The sequence below is a fragment of the Hesperophylax consimilis genome, chromosome 13 (assembly GCF_061612785.1).
Source record: "Hesperophylax consimilis isolate HC1 chromosome 13, BYU_Hcon_1.0, whole genome shotgun sequence".
Taxonomy (NCBI): Eukaryota; Metazoa; Arthropoda; class Insecta; order Trichoptera; family Limnephilidae; genus Hesperophylax; species Hesperophylax consimilis.
The window spans coordinates 24,280,000-24,306,987 of record NC_142848.1 but is presented as its reverse complement, the minus strand read 5'-3'; the positions used below and the strand labels follow the sequence as shown (position 1 = coordinate 24,306,987).

Sequence of the window (26,988 nt, the reverse complement as noted above, 5' to 3'; positions counted from 1 at the left end):
TATTCAGGTAGGGACTGAAATAATATACATGTAAGTACCACTGTGTATTGTCATCTTTGGAGTTTCTGGAGAAGTTAAGAAAAATAATGAATTTATTTACGGAACTCTAAAATTAAACTATAAAACTAACTAAATTTCATATTGTTTCATTAATTTTCACAGCATCTTGTCTCCTCTCTGAGATGTATGTCATAAGTGTTGACTTGTGCTGCGTTATCTCGCACTGATTACTAGGACCTTGATAAACACCGCCAACTGTTTGTTCTTACTTTATCTTTTGGCTGTGCTGAGATTTTAATAATTAAATTATTGCTATCTCTCTTGTGGTAATGCACCCATTATATCTGCAAAATGTGTCCACGGCTAAAATCAGTGTAACTTTTGAGCATTGATCAATATCAGGTTATTTTTATCCAAGTGATAAGTAAAGATAGATAATTTTTTTTAATGTGCTTTTTGCATCATAGAAGAAACAGTAGTATGTTTGAAGTGAAATTATAGAAAGTATTTGTGCAAGTTTTTGTCCAATTCTCCAAAGTTTTAATTAGTACAAAGACAGATATATCATAATTCTGCTCCATTGCAGGAAGCTAAATTTTATTGTGAAAAGTGCGTATTTGAGTGCAAATGTAGCTAATCACGTGTCATAGACAAACAATATTCAACATCAGCAATAACATGTAGAATAGTAAAACTTTCAAAATATTCATTTTATTGAATATTTTTGTACGAAAACAACCATAATTTCATTACGACGTAGTTGCCAGAGTGATAAATTTAAGTAGGTACTATAAAATAATTTTAAATTCTTCATTCTGGTCTGTTTGGAAGGGTGTTGCAGTGTGATAAATGAAAGTACTTAAATTATTTTTTGAATAATTGCGTTTAGTACTTGTGTGAAGGGGGACATTGAATATATTGAAGCTGTTCCTGATGATAAACCAAGATGCCTGCCGCCCTGCAGCATATAGCGGCCTTTGCGCCCGTCGTCTCTCCCGCCCAGAGGGCCATGAACAACCAGAGACCTCGCTCTAACTCCTGGGCAGCCAGAAGACGATCTTCAGCTGTACCTTCTGCTTCTCTCGAACCCAGAAGATCGCTCCATAATATAGCGGTAAAATTCATTGTTTGGATTACAACTATGACTACAGTATACCCTGAGACAAACAGCGCCTGGCGCAAGTAAAATTTTGGCTCCCCTTGTCATAACCGGCAGACGCCCAGGCAGGTGATCACCGTAATTAATAATATTCGGATGATTTGTATTTCTGTGTAGAACCGTTTTATGAAAAATAATCTCAAGGGCAATGTGTTATGACGGTTAGGTGTTTTATTATCAGAGCCTTGTCACTTAGGTGTCCAGAGTGAACTTCTCCAATTGCACCTGCGTAATAATACTAATAATATTTGGATGATTTATATAGCGCCGTTTTTGTGCAAAATCACCTCAAGGGCGCTGCGTAGGGGCGGCCCTGAGTATACCTAGCTCTGTAATAAGGTTTTTCAAGGAGCAATTGAGCAATTTTTAAATTTCACCTTCAATCTCCGAGGAATTGAAAACAAAACTTAACCTATAATAATATACTCTATAATATCTTTATTATTCCTTTCATAATATTTTTTTCATTGCACAGGCTTTTTCTTTTTTCTTCTTTTTCGGGCGAATAGAATAATTTCTAGATAAGGCTTGATAGAAAATAAGATCTTTGTTCAGATAGGGATAAACTAATCTTCAGAATGCATCCAGTACTTAAATACTACAATATATGATACTATGGACATTGATGGTATTAGTCAATGTGTATGGGTGTATTATGTAAATTATTAACCATTAAGGACGGGTTGTTTCGGAGAATTTGAACAATTCTTCAAATTTCAAAGTTAATTTTCAGGTTCTGTGAAAGATTTTTTCAAGTTCTGTTTTTATTTCAGTTCTGTCAAGCAACTACCCTATGCTGATATAATAACAGAACTTGAATAGGACTTTCACAGAACCCGGAAATCAACATTGAAATTTGATGAATTGTTCAAATCCTCCGAAACAACCTGTCCTAAGACTGAACCGTTTTATGACATTTCTAATGCATATATTAATATGTACAATACAAGTTGTTGTTTCTCATTGTTATGAAACTGAAACTGATGAAGTATTTTAAAATAAATTTATGAATCCATTATGAAAAAAAAAAAAAAAAAAAATATATATATATTGAGTATCTAAATGTACCCAGCCACGCATTGCTCTGGCTCAGTCTGTCTATGAAGATAGAGAAACAATAGCTCGTGTTGCTTTTACATCCAACAGATAACATGTTTTTCCAACAGATGGCGCTGTTTTTATCTGTCACAGGTGACATCTATATAATACAGGTATATAAAAACACACGTACTAGAATGCAACGTTTTGTCAAAATTTCAAAGATTTCGGAGATTTAAGATTTTGAACAAACAAACATTTACATTTTTATTTATACAGATAAATTCAAGAATTCGTTTCAAACTATTAATTGAGGAAAGAAAGTAAAAATATTATATTGCAGGAAACATAATCAAATGATTTCTGAAGCTATGATCAGTGATAGTATGAATCTCAGATTATCATTTGTTGAAATGTTTTGTTGATGTTTCTGATCTCCTGATATTGATAATAGATAAATATTTGTTGGAAAACACATTCTGTTTTGGGAACAACCGGCAAGTACCCGCAGAGTCAATTCGTTTGCTTTTTTGACTGGTATGGTCTCAAAGAAATCATTGTATCTCCCTTACCGTCATAGTTAGAACAAAAGGGTGTTAAAAGAGAAAACACAAGCTTTATATTCAACTATAGAAGTTAATCAAAGAATACTTATATTAAAATGTACACCTCTAAAAAACAAAGTATCCGACAATAATTTTAGAAAAAAAATGGATATATTTATTAATTATTTTTTATATGAAATGACAAAAAAGAGAGGTGGTCATAATGTTTAGAATACATTTTTACATTTGCAAAACTTTTTATATTTAACAAAATTTTAAAGTGTATTTTATATATTTTCACCTCTAAAAACCAGCTCTTAGTTTTCAGATACCTATGTTCAGAAATATCCCATCGATTGGGATTTAATTGAGTAAATTGAACACTATCTGTATTTATATGCGTTTGAATTATACATATTATATATTGATGGATTTATTGCATCGGGCCGACCTCTTCCAACCAGCTTAGTCTAAAATTATAGCGGGAAAATAATTCGCAAAAATACAAAAACCGAATTCAAAAATAAAGGCGTGTTTGTACACATACTTTATTCTGATTCGAACTAACAAAACTTCGCGCAGTTTTTACCAAAGTTGCCATTAAGAAAAAATATTCTTTACTTTTGAAATATTACGCAAATAAAATAAAGAATAAATATACAATTCGTAAATAATTCATACAGAACAATGAAACACAAACGATTAATACAAAATAACTCATTATTGAGGTCGTAAGTTATTAATAAATAGAGTAGTAAATATGTATCGATAAAAATAAAGTTCTTACTGGAAAATGTTAAGTTCATATTGTTCAATAATTTGTCGCTAGAGTATGTGTCATTCTCATGACATTTGACAGCAGTGATATTAAGGTTCATCATAAGGCTTTTATGTAAATTTGTTTAATCATATTATGCCAAAATATACCCAATCTGTGTTCAAACGGCCCTAAGTTTGTGATCAATCCCTATTTTGGTTAAATAGTTCATTAGTAACACGTCCATGTTAACGCGAGAAGTCGTCCTTTGGCGAAACCATTCCCAAAAATTGTCACGCGTATGCCTCAGATGGAATATTTTTGTTTGGAAGGCTGCTGACTATTAATTACGTAAATTAACATTTGGGCGATGGCCCAAACTACAGCATACGGCTATGTCCCTAATCCTGACGAAACCGAACAAGTAAGTAGAACTGGTTTATACCTAACTGTAATTTAACAATGTCAACTTAGTGCCTATAAATATTTTTAAACGAAACATCGATACTTATCTGAAGAACGTTCAATGATTATTACATACTGATTCTGTACTTATATTATGAAAACATTTCCAAAGTAAAGTGAATACTGTAAATAAATACTCGAATCTCACACATTGAATCATTTGGTGCAACTAATAAAAAAAAAAACAGTTGTCGTTTTGTATATTTATCAGCTGGAAGATTTTGAGTACGGGGTAAGTCAAACTCACAACTTCGTTTTGTGATCCCTGAATCTAAATTATTATAACAATTTCTCACACGTATATGCTATTTGATTAGCACAATATCTTTTGTAACCGTTCTACCGTCCGGTTGTGGTAATTGACTCAGAAGACAAGATTTATTTTCTTTGTAGAACTGTGTGTTTTCTTAATTCTACAATGTTAATCCTACAATAATATTTGAAACCTGGGTAGGAATTACAAGGTCCATTTGTGAGTGAAAGAGGATGCATAGACTAGAATGGGTCAGATTTTCTCATTGTGTTTGCTAATAGAAATGTTTTTGTTGCCTACATAATAGTCTTCTCTGTGCTTTTGCCAAGGTAAAAAAAAAACATAACAGCAGAGTAAGAGCAAATCTTTTCAAGCAGTCGTATTTCTTCCCAAAGGGATACAACTTTTCGCTCGTAGTCCGTACATCATGAGACCTGCGTTGCCACCTATCATTGTTGAATTCTCGATAATTTCAAAACTAGAATGGGTAAATTTTAGAATCGCTGGCCACGCTCAATACGAATACATCAAACAAGAAAAAAAACATGGCCGAAATATCAAATTGTATGAAATGCACTATTTTCCATTCCCCTGTGTGTAAATATACCGCGTAGATGTACGGCGGTAGTCGCGGCAGTGGAAAAAGGGCCTTAGTGTGATTAAAAGATGGTTTGATATCACAAACGGTGTCATTGTGGTTATTCAATCTTCACATGAATATGTATGCAAGGATTGATAGGTTAGGCCTAGGTACGGAAATGAATATTCAAAGGCATGACCATATTATTTCTATAACGGTGTTCATACATGGTTTATGCATATAACTTCCACCAACTTATATCTGCCGATAGTGGAAAGCACCATTGGCATTTATATTTTCTGTGGTTTCTGATTTCACCATTGGAAGAGTAAAAATGGTCGAAGTGTTTTCAATGATAAAATAATGTATATAATGATAAAATAGGATTGATAATAACAATAATAGTAAAACAATTTTTTTTTAATATTATTTATATTGAGGGATCAGTAGGATTTATCGGTCCGGTTAGGAGTTTTACCGAGCCGAACCCTCTTATATGAAAATATCTGGAGTCGGTGAATTATTTTCCCATTTGATCTCTGGGGTTCTTGTATTGTTTTGTATTTATTATGCTTATATAATGCACTTGCATAGTGTGGATTGACTTGATGATCATAAAATAACAACAAAAAATAATTATTTCTTTTAGCACAATTTTTTTTTGTCACCATTTAAAATAATACTAATAATAAAACCTTTGTTTTAACCTTTTTTCTATTCAAATAAATTTTAACCCCTCCGGTCTCTGGCATATTAACCATTATATTTCTTAGCTTAGCTGTCAGAAAGTTGGAGAATTTTTGTTCATTTCCGCTTCGCAATAAAATCCAAATAAATAGAAAATGTATGAATCTATCTAAATACTAAAAACTGATGAAAAACTGTGGTTGGTGGTAAAATTCACATTCAAATTTTACCAAACGAATAAACATATAATTTTCTAAATGTTAATATTTTGAAATCAAACATAAGAAAAGTTTAAAAAATGGATCATCTTAAGTTTTTTCGTCTAAACACTGAAATAAAATTGCAGATAATGATAAAAAGATACATATTTTACTAGACAAATGAATTATAAACATTATTGACAGCTCACTTTTTTATCGTTTCATATAAAAATTTTTTTTCTCAAATTGCGGTCGGAACCTTTGGTTTCATAGAGAAGAGACGGTTCTAGGGGTCCAGTAGTTGAAGGTCAATCGAAAAAAAAAAATATGAAATGCTAATACATATTGCTAGTGGCTAGTGGTTACCTCTTTTGTATAGCAAAGATAAAGAAAGGAGATAGTTTTGGGACAAAATTTAAAGTGACCCACGCTACATATATTTAATAGCTTCTTATTTGGACGCTAAATGGCACTGGAACGAATCGAAAAAACATACAAATCTGCATGAATATAAATACTAAATTAATTATTGGGTAATTTGTTAAATCCTTTTTTTATATTATTCCACTTTTGGGAGATCATTGACCAAAAGACCATCGTAGAAGAGCCGCCACTGAATAGAGGTATTTATTTTAATTCTTCTGTGGTTATCTTCTGGTTTTTAATATAATGCGTGGTGTTTCCTCTTTCTATCACTGTTGAGTTCATATTTCTCACCATAAAAGTAAGGGAGATACAACGATTTGTGTGAGACTATATGATATAAAAGTGAACAAATTGACTCTACGCGTAATAGCTGTTTTTTCGCAAACCGAACAAATCAGCCTGAACGGTTAAGGACGGATTGTTTCGGAGAATTTGAACAATTCATCAAATTTCAACGTCCATTTTCAAGTTCTGTTTTAATACTTGAAGCAGGTGGATGAGTTTGTGTATTTAGGAAGTATGTTTAAGAGAGATGGGAAGGCTGACAGAGATATTCAAAGAAGGGTAAATGCAGGTAATTTCGTTAATGGAAGACTGAACGCAGTTGGCGCTAACAAAAATTTGTCCAAAGAAGCTAAGTTAGCAGTCCACAACGGAGTTCTGGTACCTACCTTGTTGTATGGAAGTGAGGCATGGAACTGGCAAAGAAAGGATGAATGTAGATTGAATGCTGGTGAAATGAGATCCCTGAGGCGTATGTGTGGTAAAACCATGTTTGATCGTGTGAGGAATGTGGAGATCCGCAAAGAGTGCAAGGCTGACGTAAGCGTAATGAGTAAGATTAAGAAAGGGACGCTTAGATGGTTTGGGCATGTAGAGCGAATGAGCAAAGATAGGAGTGTAAGGAGGATATATTATGCAAATGCGAATGGTAGCAGGAGTCGGGGACGCCCGAGGAAGACATGGCACGATCAAGTGAATCAGATACTCCAGTCGGGCCATGTCAAGAGTCAGAATAATAGAAGAGTATGTATGAGATGATGTATGAATGTGAATGAGGCAAGAAGTGTGTGCCAAGACCGAGTTGTTTGGTGGTCCGTCCTCTCTGCCTACCCCTGCGGAGAAATGGCGTGATGGTTTGTTAGTTAGTTAGTCTGTTTTAATTTAGTTCTATTAAACTATATTCTATGTATAATGATATAATTATAATTCAATGTCCAATATCACACTCCTATGCGACGGATTCAACAGCTAGGAAACAAATACTACGATGTTGTTGATATATTTAGTACATCAATTTCAATATATAAGCATACCCTATTGAAGTTTTTTTCATCAAGTAGTGGAATATTTTAATAAAGGTATTTAATTTGATTTGACTAACACATAATAATTTTGTAAACTGAAACAGAAAAAAATATTTTGGATTTGGATGAAATAAATAATTAAATAAATAAATAATTGCAGAATTTGAATAGGACTTTCACAGAACCCGAAAACGAATGTTAAAATTTGACGAATTGTTCAAATTCTCTGAAACAACCCGTCATGAGTTGAGTATAGCCCACGAAACATGTCGGTTGTATCTAAATAATGAAAAAATAAAATAAAATGATTTGTTTACTGTTTTAAAATAAAAATAATTATTATTTGACATCTCCGTTCCATCATTTGGACAGCTGTCCAGTTATTGGTGGCTGTCTTTTTTGGGTTCCCTGGTAGGAAATTTCGGAGTCATCTGTTTATATATTTTTTTAAGTGTCCTTTTAACTTGTGGTTTTCCTCAAAAGATTAATAATGAACCCCTTCATTAATAATGTCCTCATTCAGTCTCAATGACTCAACCTTAAGTGAAACATTTAATTTGAAAGTGGACAACAGTTATATTAGAAAAAGTTGGATTATTCCACTTCTTCGTGAGCTTTTTTATGTTTAGTTGTGGACATAGGCCCCCCTTTATGTTTTCTGGATTAGCGATCCTTAGCTGCTCTCACTCATCAGACTGCAGTCCGTTTGTTAAATCGTTAAGTGCATTTATTATTTTTTCTTAGTTTCACTAGAATAATAATGATTAGATTATTTATGGAGCGCAGTTTTCGTGGGAAAGTCGCTTTACAACTTTTTTTATTTTACTTATAAAGGGCCGTTCAAGTATTACGTAAGCAGATTTATTACAATTATTTACCCCCTCTTCCCCCTTGTCACCAAAAGTAAGCAAAGCTCTTACCCCCCCCTCCCATGCTTACGTAAAAATTGGTACCTGTATGCATTTTTCTATTAATGTATTCTGTTTTTTAAGCGAGTACCTAAACTTATTAATTATTTGTGGGAATCCCCGAATATGTATTCTGTTTTCAAACATAGACAATGTGTAAAAAAAAATAACTACTGCTGAGCAGTGCTGACGTAATCACTATCTCGACCCCCCCACCCCCCCATGTCATCAAAAATAAGCAAAGCAAAGACCCCCCTGCCCCCCTTTAGTGCTTACATAATACTTGATGGCCCCTAACTTATAACTAATAATTCAAAGCTGAGATTCATAACTAGTGACTTACATAACATTTATAACTAGTGACTTGTAACTAAGACTTTTATGTACATGGTTAGCAACTAACAACTGAGACTTATAACTAGTGACTCACATATTAGACTTATAGCTAGCGACTTACAGCTAAGACTTATAACTACTGATTTGAAAACTAATACATACATATTTGTAACCATATGGGTCTTAATATATAATACTGCTGTATGGCTTAAAACTAGACTTACAGCTAACTTGCATATTTACATTTACAAACACATGTAATGATTATTGCCCGTTCTGTCAGTGTTTAAGTATAAAAAGTCGAAAATGAATCGATAATCCAGTAGAAAATGAATCGATAATCCAGTAGAAAATGAATCGATAATCCAGTAGAAAATGAATCGATAATCCAGTAGAAAATGAATCGATAATCCAGTAGGAAATGAATCGATAATCCAGTAGAAAATGAATCGATAATCCAGTAGAAAATGAATCGATAATCCAGTAGAAAATGAATCGATAATCCAGTAGAAAATGAATCGATCTGTAAGTAAATACCTCGAACTGAGTAAAAAATTACCGAAAAAAAAAGAAGTAATTGTCAATATTACCAATGTCAAATGAGCAGTTGACAGGGACACGTTTTCCACGTGCGGTGGCCCAGTTTTGTACCGGTAGATAACGCAAGACGTTTTCTATGGCCCGGCCTATATATCGGCACGTCGCACTCAAGGGGCATAAAGTGTCATGCCGATATATCGGAATACCCCAACTACAGTGTTTAAGATAGGTGAATCTATAAAACCGACCACTCTTTTCTGCACAGAGTCAACTGTTTTTTTTTCATGAATTTTGGAGCTCCAGACGAGAGGTGGCTGTTAAAATCAACAATGTAGTGCACTAATTAACTGATTCAGAGTTATCCATTGCAACTTCACTAAAAGTTTCTAGCATCAGCTGTTGTAAATCCCAATTATTTTTCGAAATACATGTACATAATGGTGACCGGGTATGTCACTAAAATGACAATTCAACACACCTACAAAAAGTGGCATAAAGTCATGAAAAGTGATAAAACAAAAACTACGTTAAATAGGTTACATAATATTAAATAGGTTTATAAATTTATATTTGTTTCATATTATTGATTCTTCCGAGCCTTAAAAGATCTGCATTCTTCAGCATGTATATAGGTAACTATTAAACCTAGTTTTTATTTCATCACTTTTAATGACTATCACTTTTTAAAGGTCTGTTGAATTTTCATTTTCATGAATCGTACATCTTCTATCTTCGTGTCACATGTTCCTTTACTTCATTTTATTTAACTTTATTTTTGTAATATTTATATTTTTTGTAATACCTGCATCAACTGTAAAGCGCCCCTGAGGTGATATCTCACAAAAGCGGCGCTATACAAATTTTCCAATAAATAAGTAAATAATATCTCATATTGTTGACAAATTTTTAAATAAGAAATTACAATGAATTTTTTTTGTATTTAAGATAAATATATGTTTCTTGATGTAAGTTAATTCCTTCCTAATTCAGAAAAACCCGTGTTTAGGGAGGGAGTATCATTATGAGTTGTACACATTAAATAATTCCGGAATTTGAACCAACTAATCCACGAACCGCATTGTCAACTGCGTTTAGTTCTTGCTTGTGGTACTGTTTTATGTAATTCCACACACGGGTGTTGGTTAATCCCTTTGTAAGTGCATTTTTTCTACCCCTATGGGTTGACACTACTTCACATTGCTTTATTTTGATGGCCTCCAAATATTAATAAAGTGAAGAATTTCCATTTGTTAAAACCTATGTTTTATTTGTTTTGTTTTTTTATCTTCCAGTCGGACGAGAACTCCTGTTTGCTTCGGTTGAAGGTGATTGCCGGCCATGCCTTGGCTAAGAAAGACATCTTCGGTGCGAGGTAACAATTGTTTATTTATTTTATACAAAAAATTTTATCTGTGTAACAATTTTTTTTTTGTTTGTTTTATATATATACTAGTGGATCCCCCGCGATTCTTCGCTATTGCTAATGTCTTTCACGGGCGCCCCCGATTTCTTCCACCATTCACTACTGTATACCACAATACTGTTAAACAACTACATTACATCGACTTTAATTCGACTCTATATCTCATTACCGTACAGAGATATTGCGTTAAGTATTCCTCGGGCGCCCCTACTTCTTCTACTATTTCTACCTCTAAACACTTCTGGCACTAATAACAACAAACTTTGAAATTTTCAGCGATATCGGTCAACTGCTTTCGAAGTTTTGCGAGCACAAACATATGCAGGCTGAATTTTTATATATGAATCCTATAATTTCTATACCCGCTATATCCGATTTTTTGACAAAATGATCTGAGTATGACATCTTGTTCACATTTTTGCGAGCAACAAGAGGAGCCTAAAATTGAGTTTCAAAACCCTCCTTATCGCGACCAAAAACCATGTTAAAACTGCGAGTGAGAAACCAAATCCGCTATATCATACAGAAAGTTACTATCAAAATCCGCTATATCGGATTCAACGAATCACAAGCAGTTATTTTGCCAAAATACAATATGGCCGCCGCTCTGACGCCACGCTCGTGTGTCAAAATGATCTACTCGTGAGTTTCTAAACCCGCCATGTCGGCTCAGTTGACTTTCAAAATCACGAAGTGAGTATCAAAATCCGCTATATCCATTTTATTTATCGAAATTACTTAATTATTGCTAGACATATATAGAAAAATAAATGCTTTTCGAAATTTTATTACTCCAATTCATTATATAAAAAATTGTTATGCATTTACTTATGTACGCTAGAGATGTGACAGTTTTTTGCAGTTTTCTCCAAATCAATGAAAGTTGATATAGCGGGTATAGAAATTACACGACTCATATTAACATTAGAAACCAGTTAGAATTTAACTCAACCATTTGGAATGCATTTTATAATATAAGACGTTGTCCCGTTACAGACCGTCTTCTATGTAGGGACGTTAAAATTTGTGGTTGTATATGATTTTGGTAATGAAATCTGAACACAATTTTTTTTTTCAATCAAATTTGATCATGACAACAGCGCCACCTATTGGGTCCAAAACTATCCTATATTTCAAGCTGGAACCAACCATACGCGTTCACAAAATTTCATTGCAATCGGTTGGGCGGTTTCGGAGATTAGCGTTTACAAACACAGTGACATGTGATTTTTATATATTAAGATATGTACAATGCATTGATTTTGAGCTGAGCAAAACGTACTTTATTTATTATACTATGTAGTTATCTTTTAGCCACTTAATGCTTTTGACGGCGCGTGTATCGTACCGCGACAACCCGAACACTGCTCGCGTCTTTTGACTTGTTTGCGTTATACAAGATAAACAAACGAACTGCGCTCGCCAGATGTTTTTATCGTTTTTATTTTTTATTATAGTTAGTCTTGTTTTATTTTTTTTGAAAATGGTTAAGTTTTTTTACATTTTTTATTGCTTCTGTTTCGTTTTTTGTTGAACTGGTCAATTTTAAATTTTGTTAAAAAATGAAATAACCTGATGTTTTTAGTTTCATTTTTGTTAAAAAAAAAACGAGTATTAAGTGGTTAATATTGAAAAAGAAACACAGATTTGTTTGCTTAGAGTTGGAGCATTTATTTAAAAAAGGTCAATGTTATTATACATTTAGTAGATTTATAAATTTTTACTTGCTTCATATTAATGAATCTTCCGTGCCTTAAAAGATCTGCATTCTACAGCATGTACTTTATGTGGAACAGATAGACCTGCTGACATTTTGAAAGGTTAAAATTAATCCCCCATCATTGAATATATTGATCCAGTTTTGCTTCACCATCTCAAGTTCAAGTCAGCTTTTACATAATTCATTAACACCAATAAGGTCAAGATTGAAAACTAACAACTAAATTCAACCTGATCATGGACACTGCAAGACTGTCCGAAATGTTGGTTCAATTGGGGAGGAAGCGCAACACGCATGGAACAGATAATCCTTTGAAGTGTGATCTATACCAATTTTTAAGAAAACTAATTCACATAAGAGTTTTCTACTGCTGAGTCCCGACTGATCCAACTGTCCTCTAATTACTCCAACTGAGACTATGGCATCCCCAATTGGAGAGTGATGGGAGGCTAAAGGTAGATGGGAGGGGGAGGAGGAAGGTGGGGAGGTAACTGGCTATTCAGATTTGAACACCAAAGAATGATAGCCTTTCCACAAGGTGATGCTGAAATTATCTACCATTCTGGAACATGCCACAAATATACGATATCGTCAGTGTAGCGCAACATTCAAAGAAAATATAAAATCATTAACTGACGTGATGATTTCTATTTTTATAAAATTTCTTTCCCTAGAGCAGCTGTTCTTAAGGCGATGCAATACGTAGTAATGCAAAATCACGTGTTTTTGGTTTGAAAATTTAGCCGCCTAAAAATGTTTCAGATGCTTTAATTAAATACTGCGAGTAGAGTACATTTTGGCCTTTGAAATAATTGAGTATTTTTTACAGAAGTCTTTTTATAAGCCCAGAAAAAAATAATTTATAAGGCCTATGAAAACTGCTTTAAAGTTAAAAATTTCCTACTTACGAACCCATTTTCGGTTATGATTTTATTGTATAATGTGACAACTTAAGTTATTTATAAAATGATCGAAAAAAAATTAAATATTTATGCCTGAACATCCACAAAATAAAATAAAAGATACTTTTTGGCCATGTTTTTTTCTTGCATAAATCAAAACAGGCGAATGGTGTCAAGTGGGAATTTAAACCTTATCGCCATCTACGTAAGGGTTGTTATTGATAGCGGCTCAATTTAAAATATTACACGACGTAGTGCATCGCCTTAAGCCAAAAACGTACGAATGTATTTTTGTCCTCAGAGTTTTAATAAAAAAACAACCCAAAATGTTTTATTGCTCAATTTTACCAAAAATGTCACTTAATTACTTCTTGCACAACACTGACAATATGTTATTATTTTAAATGAATAAATTGTGAAAATTAATCGAATGAAATTTACTCACTCATGCTGGAATTTGAACCCACAACCTCCTGATGGCTAGTTGAGAGCCTTCCTTACAGTTTAATTCAATATACATTTTTATTGTTTTCAGCGATCCATATGTACGCGTCGACCTCAGCACTGTCAATGGCGACGTTGTGGTGGATTCAGTTTTCACGAAAACCAAAAAAAAGGTATTTTACTTACATTGCTCTTCTTTTGAGTTTGTTTATTTTCAGTTTTTTAAATTTATTTCTTTATATCATTATTTTCCCGTAATATATATACGATAATATCATTTATGCAGAGGATATAAGATCGGCTTTACGAAAAAGACCAGAAGTTGAAAACAAGAGAAAGCATAATCTAAAGGCAGACTGTTGGCCGGCCCTCAAAATAAGCCCATATTGTGATTTTTAAAAATACCTAAAAAATAATTTTAAAACAATTCTAGTTCCAGCAGCGTTTAAAGTTTTTTTTTTTACTGAAAAATCTATCAGTAATGCCTTCTGCTTGTTCAAACAGTTCATTTTCTTCAAGTCTGGCATCTCTTTGTTAGGTTCGTTCTGACTGTTTGTGTATATAAAGCCGAGAGTCTTAAGAAGGGGCAGAGCAGCTAGGCTAACGTATATCTGCTCGCTTAAGTAAAAGTACACCGGAGAGCGTCCTCAAATCAAGTCAAAAAAATAATGCTTAGGACGCTTCGATCTTTATGAAATATATACACAATATTTTGTAAGTGGTCTATTTTTAAAATCCATTAAAAAAATCTATTTTGTGATAAAGTGTGAATGATACACTTAATCTTGAATAGTACACCGTTGTATGATCTAAGATGGCTGTCTTTGACATTTCAATTTCGTCTTAGCTGGAATTTTTGAAATGCGTTTTTAACCTGTATGCCATGAGAAAGTGCATAATTTTTTTGCAAAAAACAGAATCGCTTGCACATGAAACACTTTGGAGTTCATTTTTGATTCCATTATTGATTTCCCTCAAAAAGTTAATAAGCCTGGTGTTCCACAGGTTAATGTCATTAATGTGTGTACATCAATTATGAATTTAGAATCAAGAGTGATTCGTAGATCTCTTACGGAAGACACTTTTTTTAAGAATGGAATTATTAATAACAATATGTTGCGAATTTCTCATATGGTGCATTTATTCAAGGTAATTACTTGATTTTAATCGATCTGGTCATCAGAAATTGAAAACTAAATTTGAATCATATTTAATTACACTTTGTGTACTTTTCTTGTTTGATGTACTGTGGACATTAGTGTGTGATTAAAATGACCATTTATTGTGAATGAATCATTAAATAAATACTTTTATTATCTCTATTTCAAGCAATGCCTGTGCGAATAAAGAGTAATATTAAGCAGATTTTTTTTCTCCTTATATTGGCCTTCTTTGGAGATAACTTATTTGCTACCATAAACTTTAAACAATTAGCGGAAAACCTGTTCCATCATGTTTATTGTTTATCAACTAGTCCGAATCACGGGATATTATAATTTTAGGTTTTTTAAACATTAATTTTTGCAACCTTCTTTTCAAGTAGAGTATTAAAAATTATACCTATAAATATTAATTAAAAAATTGCTATGGCCAAGAATTCAACCCCAAACTACTTGGAAGGCAACTATGCTGACTACTACACCACCAAGTATTGTAACAACGGCGACATTAATTCAATATGTTTATTGAAAAATAGAATTAGGTATTTTTTAATGTTTCAATCGTCACATCTGAAATTATATTTTTTAATAATTTTTATTGGACCAAAATCACTAACCCGGAATTCAAAGTAAATTTTAGACAAAATTAATTACAGTTGTTTGCATTGGGTGTGATCGGGATATTAATTTGAAGTCAGCAATCATTAGTACTAAGGGTAGGCAGGCCCGTTCAAGTGCAGGCGCGCCCGGTGCCCTAAATGTTTGTTGGTTCACCGAGTAATTCATCAAAACGTAATATATATATATATATGTAACTTTTAAATGTAAGTGTGGCTATCTTACCTATTTACAGAGATCAATTCTTCGACCCTTTTATTATATACTCCACATTTATCATAACTCAAACATTGACATTTCTTCAGACTCACTGCCCAAATTCAAACGTGGCATCATGGCAATAATATAAACTGTTCAATGCGCATACATACAGACACACCCACACAAACACTCACACATACATTACCCACACACCTATATACTGCATACAGGCGTCACCTGGTAATTAAGGAATAAACATACCACTTAGCAGATATTACAAGGAAACATATCATAGGTACCCAACATGAAATATCTTATTCCTGTATATTGTTTCATCGCTGTAACTCATGCACTGTTTGTTTCTATAGTATAAAATTTAAAAAATGACGTCATTAATTTTAAAAGAGTTTTATTCAATTATATGAAGAGATTTTTATAATTATATAAGAAAAGAGATACCAAAATAATTCTACATAACAAATCTGATAATTAACAAACGTTTCACCTTTCGGTGCGGTTGTTTACTGAGCTAATGAATTTTGGTGTGAAGTTTGCAGTAAGTAACAAAAACACATGTAAACAAAAGGTTCCCTTTCAACTGTAAAACAAACAAAAAACTAATAATGTCAATGCCAAATAGGATCCCTAACCCAAGGGCTGTATTACAAGATAATAATATTACACGAGACGTATGGCTGTTCAGTGCCTGAGTGAGCGTTAGCGCGAGCCGCGCCTGGTAAGGTGTGTTGTCCCCTGTCACATTTGACGAACAAATCGACGATTAGCGTCAATTTGAAATTTCAACGTTTCAACTGTCCCCATTAAACGCTAATTCTCAGCCCACTTCAGCTTTAGACCAAATTGCAATCAGCCGACAAGCATAACAGCACAAAAGTTGACAGCCGATCACCAAGTATTTTCAAGATAAGTTAATTAAAAAGAAATGAATAATTTGATTAAATCTTAAAAAAATTAAATCCACTGGGCTACATGGCATTCCTAAAAAAATTTGGTGCTAGTCAATATTAAATTAAGAAAATCGATTGTACAATATACACCCAGAAACTAATTGATGAATCATACAGAAAATCCAATAAAACAAAACTTCGATTTGGGCATTTCCATTTTTTTTCTTTTTTCTCAGCAATAAATTCCAACTTCAGACTTGATTTACTCGAAAACGAAAGTTCAAATTAAAAAAAGTTATACCGCAAGATCGATTCCAAATGTGATATGGATCCACCAATTTTCCACTTGTAACATTAGTTTCCGGACACCTTATATAATCCCTCAAAATTTATAAATAAATCATTCGTAATTAATCCAAATAAATACATAATGATGATTAATTCATGTTAATACTGATTATTCTTTTGTAGCTTATTTTTTTTATTTTGGTTTTTTTTGTTTGTATTTTATTTCTTTGCCTTAATGTGTAACTGATAATCTCATTCAAGTAGTTTATCTTTCGTTTCCAGACTTTGAATCCCATTTGGAATGAGGAGTTCGTATTTAGGGTAAGTACCTACTTTTTTTACTAACCTTTTTAGTTCTAAGCTAATATTCTTTAAATTTTCCAAAATATTTAATAAGTTGTATTTTTATACCTTTCTGTTAATAACTTTATTGTTAGAAATGTTTTTGAAACCAAAATTGTTATGAAATGGTTTCTTTCTTAACACACTTCGGCCGGGAAAGGTATTTCTACCCGTTTGGTCGATTGATGCTTAACGCCGGGAAGGGTAATTCTACCTTTTGCGCCGGCTTCATTTCAATGGCAGAAAAGACGGAATTATTCAATGTTTTTGTATGAATATTATATACCAATCTCTTTGTAAAGGTCTCAACTATATGTCCATAATTAACGAATCGTAATGCAAATCTTCTTATTATATGTATCTTCGTGCCTTTCGTTTACATTGGTATTTCAACAAAAGGATAGTATATTATTTGTTATTGTAATAATTCAATTCCTAGAATGAGGGTTTTTATGACCGTGAATCCCGATTCGATACTTTATCTCTGTTCCGCCCTACTTAACTCCTATTTGCAAGCGATCGAGAGATGTCGGGCATATTAAAAGAAAGCAGGTATGGGCAAATACCGATAGTTTGTACTTGTCCTCTATTAGTTTTAGGTATCACTTAAAAATTTCCACCGATACTGGATTACTGAAAGTCAGGTTTCAGTGCAGAATACTAATGGAGGGTAATAATGTAGTTTCTTCAGTGGACATCTTCAATTTATCACTTAATAAATACAAAACATTGTTGATGTATATGTGAATTGTACATAATTTTAATAAATAAATTAATACAGTCACGGAATGTAAGTAACATATTCTATATCAGAAAAGTTAAATGCGATTTTTTTTTCAATGCTGGTCCAATTTTACGTTAAACTGTATATTTAAAAAATATATATTATGTAAGTTATGACACCAAAAATTCAATCTTACATTCCTAAAATTAATAATGAAATGAGATTTTGTTTAATTGAATATAGAGATGACGTGGACATGGTAAAAACTCACTCCCTTTTGATCTAAATGATTGATAAATAATATATCCAGGTTCGATTGTTGTATTTAACTGACTACATAAAGTTAATCAATAAATTTGTATGTTAAAAATAAATATTTTTCCATTTTTCTATAATACGTAACTATGAAAAAAACCATTCAAAATTGTGTGACAGGATGCAATACAAACTGCCCATGTTATATGTTGTGTTATGATTCAGTGTATGAAAAACAGAAAAACACGTCAACCACAAAATTTTGCAAAATTATTTTGACATATTTCTTCTTCCTTTCGCACACAGATTATTTTTTGAAAAATGTCTTTTTAAAGCACCGTATGAATCGATAATAAAAAAAATTTGTGGCGCGCATTTTTATATTTTGAAAAGTTAATACCAAAACTTTTGTTGAAACTGCCGTGAACTAGTACAATCAAGTTGCTTGGTAAAAAAAGATTTTTTTCATTTTCATTCTTATCAGTGACACTTCCGTGAAGAGCAATAATTTATTGTGGCTTGTTAATTTCTATGTAGATATTCCTCATGTAACCAGTTTGTTTATCAGTCCTGCATAATATTGCGATGGTAGTGACAATGTGATTCATTCTTTATTCTTTGAATAGGAGATTCATTACAAAGAACAAGAACACATTATATTGTACTGATAAACAAAGCTAGGTATATTTATTATTGGGCTTATCAATTTCGTCCACAGCAGTGACTAAATAATTCTATAATTATTTTGCGAAATCCATCATTCAATCAAAGATCAAAACCTATAAATTTCAATAAATTCCAAAATGCAGCATTCTTTTATCAATTTGACCTTCGAAATAAGTGGAAGGTCACCGTCTACTAACTCCCCGGGCCTCGGCCATATTCTGTCAGACGGTCGGGAGTATTTCCACTTTGCAATAAAATCCAAGTAAATGGAATATATCAGAAAACTAAAGACTGTTCTTGAAAGGTGATGAAATACACTCTCATATTTTATTATTAGAAATAAACTTATATTTTTTGAAATATTTAAAATTTTGAATGCAGACATAAAAAAAATTGCTCACTTGACGTTTTTGGTAACTAAAATTACTGATAGCGAAAAAATATATAAAAACACACTTATTTTATTAGACAAATGAATTACAAACGTTATCGTCGCTTCACTTTTTTGTCGTTTCATATAAATATAATTAATAAAAAATATACAAAAACACACTTATTTTATTAGACAAATGTTATCGTCTCTTCACTTTTCTGTAGTTTCATATAAATATAATTTATTATAATTAATAAAAATTTCGCAAAAATTCTCAAACTTTTTTTTCAAATTGCGGTCGGTAGTTTCATAAAACTTGTACATTTTAATTTTTCTGTGGTTAACCATAGTTTACACAATACTTTAATGTGAATTTAGTCGCTAGAGTGGAAGGTAGACCAATGAAATATGGAAATGTAGGTTTATTTTGGTGTCTGTTCATAATATTTAACAATTTTCTAATGTTTATTTACGACAATCCAGGTGAAACCGTCCGAGCACAAGGTTGTGTTGCAGGTGTTTGACGAGAACCGTCTGTCGAGGGATGACTTCCTCGGTATGGTTGAACTGCCCCTGGCCGGAGCGCCCCGCGAGGGCCCTTCTCCCGCCTCCCCGGCCCCCGCCCTCAAGTACCCCCTCAGGCCCCGAAGGTCAGCGTAAGTAGTCCCAGCGGAGCGCGGGGCCCCTTCGCTGCATGCGCCTCAGCTGTCCTTGTTATTATTTATTCCCACGTGGTCTGTAGTTGCTTACAGGCATACCCCACTTTTGAAACTAGTTTATTTACCTGATCTATGCAATTGTCGCATATGTGTCACATATATGAGTCGTGCTGTCTATATATTAAATTCAATAAGTGATGTGTTATAAGGTATGCTTATCATTTGATATACAGGGTGTATGGGGTGCACAAAGTGCACAAACTTCGGGAGATGATCTACATCAGTGCTCCGCAACCTTTTCTCACCTAAGACACCAAAATTCTTCCTAGAATTCCACGGCACACCAATAGCTAAAATATATAGGTATTAAATTGATACACAAATTTTTTGTTTTTTTTTTATTTTATTTGAAAAGTATACACACATATAACTATAACATATTTATTAATTATAAAATAATAATAAATTAATGTGATACCTGCGCTTGTTTCAATGAACACAAAAGTTTTATATTCGGCTCGATTTTTGACAGCACGACTTTGACCACTTATCATTTTTAATTAATACAAACGTTGAAAAACTTTGCTCACTTAAATATGTCGTTGAAAATGGAAGTCCTGTTAAGATTGCTGTGTCGAAAATGCGAGGATATTCGTATAGGATAATGTAAATCCAGAAAACATCTAATGGAACTACGGAGAAGTGAAGTTTTAAAGTCATGTCATTATATAAATCTGTAAATTCCTCTCGAATTATATAGAGGCAGTGCTTCTGTAAAATTTATTGTATTGGTTGCAAGAGGATTTTGAATCCAATCGTATTGTTCCGTATTAATGGAATAAAAATACTGTTAAAATTTTTGCTGAAGCATACTTAAATGTTGTTGGGCCAGATCCACAATTAATTGTATGTTTTCAATTGTACTGTGGTTGGTCCTTTGTTACATTTCCAAACATCTTTCTGCCAAAGTTTGAGTTTTTTATTAAGTTCATTCAAATGCTCGAATATATCAGCCATGTGTGCAAGTTTAATCGTTTAATTTAATAGTTCGTGCATATTGTGATTTAAAAGAAATTCACGAACAATCAAAACACAAACAAAAAATAATTTGTCATTGTGTATTAATCACTCCGAACATTAGAAAGTCAAAAGACGTAAATATGATAATAGCGGTCAAGACATTAGAACGTCTTTTCACGTAAACGCGTGAGATTTTACAAAAATCGATTTATTTCCATCACTAGTATACGGATTGCCATGATTTAAAAACAGAGTATCGATAATGAATAACGCTACGCGTCTGTATTCAAGAGTATCTATGGAACGTAGAGGTGCATTATCTAAGCCGATTGAATCTGTCATCTTGTTCGTTCATAATTTATTGCGTTTCTAAATAATTTATTAAAAATATTTTAGTTTGGATGGTTAATATTTTGAGGTGACTAATAGTTTTTAATTATATTTCTTCAATATATAAAATGTTATTTCTTTATGATACTCAGAAAAAAGTACATTTTTCACGGCTTTGAAATAATGGTAAGCGATTTTTACATATTTTCGACGTTTTCATAAAATGTATATTTAGAAACGCAAATATTTACGTATAACAACACAATGCGATAGTGGATTTCATAATCTTTCCAAAACATTTTTTAGAATGAGGCTACGTTTCCCAAAACTTGAGTTATGAAGCTTTTAGCAAAACTCGTAAACTCGAGCGGGTTTTACAACTCCACAAACCATAATATACAAAAACACATACATTGTGTCAAATGTGTTGTGTGGTGGGATAGATTGTATTCTAAAGGTTAAAGAAAGACAAACATTTGAGGTTACGAATAACCTGATAATGTTTTAATTCCTCCTACTACCATCAATATAAGCATAAAATATTGTTTGAGCAATGATGGAGGACTTGCAGAGGATTGAACTCGCGACGACTAAACTAACTGGCCTACATCATATAAAATATTTGGGAAAAATATCTCCGAGACACTTGTTCAAAGAGCGTAGTGCTTAAGTTGGGTATGGCTGTAAGTTTTATTTTATTTTAATCAATAGAACTTAGTTATCACACCATTCTAAAGAAATATTCATCTGTAAGGTAATAATGAATTCACAAATTTAACACATTTCATCATTACAGGCATTTATTACAAATGTAATAGGAACCTGAAAATTTCGCATTATTGTTCGGCGAGATTCGCATTATTTTTGGCAATTTTCGCTTTTTTTTTTGGGAAAGCAGTTGATATGTAAACATGCAGCAAAAAAGTGGAGAACTCCGTTTTTTTTAGGTTAGGTTTTTAAGTTAGGTTCTTTTCATTTTATGGCTATTTAAGCTTGTAAAAACCATAGAGAAAGAAATATTTTAAAACATCAGAATATTGCAAATTTCGTGTTTTCTTGTCAAAATGGCAAAATTCGCATTATTGTAAAATTAAAATTTTTCAACACTCTAATGAAACACTAATCGGATTTCAGAAAAGTCAATATTTTCTTCCAATTTTTCCTGTGTTTCAATATAATTAATTGGTCAAAATTTTTATAAATTAAATCCTTTATGTAGTTCTATTATTTTTAATTCGGGGTTAGCTCCTCGAGTCTGGAAGGTCTGAATCAAAGTTATTATTATTTTATCTTTATACTAATAATAATCAAAAACGTTACTATCATTAAGAATTGGTCACATTTGAATTGTCGTTGTTCAATTCTGAGGGCCGTTAACCCAAATTATGCAGGATTATTAATTTTTATTTTTCACTAAAATATTATTTTGTTTATTCATAATATTTATATTGGAGTGTTTATACAGCTTTATTGGTTTCTGTATTACCATGTGCATTATGAATTGTTTTAAAACTGCTTAAAACTATACTAGTTGTAGGAATAAACATAGTGAACATTTTTATAAATTGTCACTTTTCAGGACTTTACACTTTTTCAGGAATCCTGGACTTTTGGATCTGCAAAAAAAATGCGCATCGACACCGCATCCAATTATAATAACTTATATATTACCAATTAATAATTATTACAGATTATGTCCACTTCCTGGAAGAGATGGGATCTTTATTGACGTAAATCATTATACCATACACAAGTATTTGAGTTATCTGTTACATCTCACAGAAAGTACTAATTATATCTTTGAATTGAGATTGGATTGACATTTTTCACAAAACGTGTTGTCGCGTCGACACTTCTCAACGTACTGACCCGGTCTCGTTGCGGAGGGGAAGAGTCAGGCTACACGTAAGTGTAGCAAACATATCGAAAATAAAATTCATTCGGTCGTGAGAGCCTCAGTACACTTACTTTCTGGATACGCCTCGTAACATGAATGAAAAAAAACGGTTTTACATCAAACGTAACTATGAAGAAGCAGACTGACAGCATCCATATTTGTGCAAATAGATTTTTACTCTGGATTGGAAATGGAACCTGAAATCTCTCAACTCTAAGTCCAATGCTCAGACCATTATGCAGTAGAAACAGACAAAGGCTTCGCCATCTTTATTTTGTTGTACCACATGAAGCTGTGTACAGTATTACAAATAACCTTAAACATAACATCAGACCATTCCATATTTGTGAGATAAAAATCACAACACAAGCACGTTTCTGATTCTTTATTGTAGAAGTATAGAGAATAGAAAACATTATGCAAGGGAAACAGACAAAGGCTTCGCTATCTTTATTTTGTTGTAATTCATGAAATTGTGTACAGTATTGCGAATATGTAGTCTTAGACATATCAGAACATTCCACACTTCTTGCGAGTGAAAAAATCACAGCACAAGCATGTTTCTGCTTATTCATTGTAGAAGAATAGATAATAGAAAAGCTCATGTAATCATGTTGTGCAATCTAGCAATCGTGATTTGGAAATGATTGCACTTATACATACAATTATACATTTGTAGATTTTATTGATTATCTAAAATTTTGAGCATAAAACCGATTGATATCTACTTGTATGAACTAGCAAAAACTTGCATAAAATGAGTTGGTCTGAAAACGCATCTATTTTGTGCTACAAAAGGGTAAAAGAATGCATTATGTATTAAGAAGTTACGTAGTTATGTCGGTTTTTGAGAAACTTTCAGCTAGAACCGACCACAAGTTCATATTTAATGAAACTCCATTTTTATATTTATAAATGTTCTTTTAACCTTTGCAACGCCGAGCTCCCTGAAGACAAAAATCCCACTAACAAAATGTATTAATATCAAATTACCATACGGATACACTGGCGCTCAATGGATACAAATTTTTCATATCCAATAGGCATTTTTGGCACTTGATAAGTTAAACAATCATAGCTTAAAGCTAAGATATTGTATCTCCACAAATATTTGTGGAAATAAACCTATTAAAAATATATATATTTCTGGCAAAATTTGATTTTAACTCGTTGAAATTTGTAAATACCTGTGTTAGAAATGTTATATTTTTACTAGTTCTAGTTCATAATGTATTTTTGCCACCAAGTGGAGATACTATGTGTTGGCTTTAAGCCAAGATAAGTAGATGAGCAGTTTTATCTTCTTAATTACTGAAAAAAAGTATGTTATTTAAACCATATGTATAAGTGTTTTATTCTGTGTACACAGTGCTAGGTCACGTGTGCGCGGTCATCTGGAGATTTACCACGCGCTAATCGGAGCTGCGGCCTCCGGCAGCCCTCCACCCTCTATCAATGGTCAGGCGTCCCCCGCCCAGCCGGAGGAATGGGAACTTATTGAACCACCCTCGCCCACGGGGATTGTGGAGTCGGTAAGTTTTTATTTATTATACTAATCTTCATAAATTGTTTTTATCGTATAGTGGTAATGTTAGTCGGAGCGAAAAAGCAAAAAAATACCCCTCAATAATGGCCTTGCCCAGGGCTCAGTGCTGGCCCCATCGCTTTTTAATATCTACACTCGAGACCTCCCTCACACTGAAGGCAGAAAATTTGCTTACGCAGATGACATCTCCGTCACAGATCGAGCCAAAACCTTTAAAGCAGCAGAAGATATCCTCAATTCTGAAGGCTATGGAAGAATATTTTTCTCAATTGGCGACCAAAGCCAAATGGGTCGAAAACTTAGTAATCTTAGTAATTCACAAGCGAATGCCAAACTCTGTGTTCAGTTTGATAGAAAAAATATTTACCATGACCCCCACCCCCGCTATCTTGGAGTTACTTTGGACAGGAGCTGGAACTACCGGTAACACATGGAAACAGTGGGTAAAAAACTAGAACAAGGCTTAACTTAGTTAATAAGCTAGTTGGAACTAGCTGGGGATGCAACGCCAACACGCTCAGAACACCATCCATTGCCCTGGTTTTCTCAACGGCTGAATACTGTGCTCCAGTATGGGCTAAAAGCGCCCACACTTCCATGGTAGACGTTCAGCTTTATGCCACAATGTGAACCATCAGCGGGACTTTAAAATCTATTCCTCTCCCTTGGCTCCCCGTACTTGTAGAGATAACCCCGCCAAACATCAGGCGAGAAATTGCAACACTGAGGGAATACAAGAAGGCGCTGCAAAAAAGCGCAATACCTTTGCACGAAGATGTCGTCTCCCACCCGGCATGCCGCTTGAAGTCCCGAAAGCCCTTCTGGGCGAAAGGAGAGAGGCTCCTCCGATTACCTCTCACCCCAGAAGATAGGTGGAAACTTGAGTGGCAAACGGCCAACGTGGGAAATGCCCATCTCATACAGCACCCCACCGAGAGACAGCCTGGGTTCTTACTGCCTCGCAAAACCTGGTCCGCCATCAATAGATTATGGTGCTCCCATAGCCGCTGTGCCCACATGATGCACAGATGGGGCCTTAAAGAGTCGGCGATGTGTGAATGTGGTGCTGTGCAGACCACTGAACATGTGGTCAACGAATGCCCGCTCCATTCATTCCCCGGCGAGATTGATGAGGTTCACATGGTGACGCCTGAGGCCCTAGAATGGCTGGCAGACTTAGATGTCCCCCTCTGACCCCCCCACCTTATGAAAGAAGAAGAAGAATATAGTCCGGAATTCGCGATCGGTATTTATTTATGCGATGTGCTTTTTCACAGATAAAATAAATATATTTGCAAGTGACAAAATGACAAACTGAAATAATTTTAAGATACATTATTTCCTTGCCAAGAAAATAAAATTTATTATAGTATGCTAGGAACATTTTTTAGGGTTCAAAATAGCACAGTGCCGTGAGTTACTAGGAAATTCGCTAAGGATTCGTTGGCATTTCAAGGGTTGCCCGTTTTGTATGTTTCAATGACTGCAATCCGTCCGTTAGTACATTAGTATTTGAACTTATAATCGATTTCATTGGTCTGCGTGGAGTCTTCGAAAGATTTATGTAAATTGTTGAGAGCAGTTTTATTTTAAATCAGTTTATTACACTAATAGGGATTTTGTGTTCAGTGGCTTGTATGTTATGTCTGCATGTATGTTGCAGGTGGTGGTCAGTGACAACCAGCCCCCGCTGCCCAGCGGCTGGGAGGAGCGGCAAGATGCCAATGGCCGTACCTACTACGTCAACCACGTGGCCCGCAGCACGCAGTGGGAGCGCCCCACCTTAAGGTAAGGTTCTCGCATTGTTTTCTAGCATGGAGCCCTAAATGACTTTAGTCTCTTTCTCACGTAGGAAGCTTTCAAAGACATAGTTTAAGTGTATTGGTGCACAACGTGTACATAGCATTGATAATGTGCCATAAGTAATAAATTCACACAAAAAAGTATAAATATTGAAAATTTGACTTTATCTTGGGAATGAAAAATATATGTATTTTTTTACTTTAGCTCCGCATAGGAGGCCCTTAGGATACGTTTTTGGCTTTCCTTCAACGTCAATAGCAAAGTCATCAACAACCAAATAAACCTAAATAAAAGTCCTATACTCAGATTGTTCCCTATTGACAAAGAGCACTCGCCTCTCAATCTCCCACCTATCCCTACCTCTTCCACTGTAGCTCAGACTGTCCACTCACCGTGATATCAACACATGTTAATTTAGATATTAGATGTTTAGTATTATACTGCCCTGATGAAGCTACGGTTGTAGCAAAACCCGGTCGGCATTAAGTATTTACCTATAAGTGATGTT

The 26,988-nt window shown here is 33.6% G+C and overlaps 1 protein-coding gene across 2 annotated transcripts in view; it reads left to right on the top strand.

Annotated features, from left to right (window-relative positions):
- Window positions 1–294: 294 nt before the first annotated feature.
- Nedd4 (E3 ubiquitin-protein ligase Nedd4) overlaps window positions 295–26,988 on the top strand; it is a 48,500-nt gene continuing 21,806 nt past the window's right edge. The window contains exons 1-7 of one of the 2 annotated variants that reach the window (XM_089638901.1): window positions 295–1,114; window positions 10,494–10,573; window positions 13,782–13,863; window positions 17,148–17,186; window positions 19,709–19,881; window positions 24,501–24,663; window positions 26,341–26,465. In XM_089638901.1, coding sequence (XP_089495027.1) covers window positions 947–1,114; window positions 10,494–10,573; window positions 13,782–13,863; window positions 17,148–17,186; window positions 19,709–19,881; window positions 24,501–24,663; window positions 26,341–26,465 — 830 coding nt within the window. In that variant the 5' untranslated portion in view covers window positions 295–946. Of the gene's footprint in view, window positions 1,115–10,493; window positions 10,574–13,781; window positions 13,864–17,129; window positions 17,187–19,708; window positions 19,882–24,500; window positions 24,664–26,340; window positions 26,466–26,988 lie in introns of both variants that reach the window. The other variant, XM_089638902.1, reaches the window with a different exon arrangement.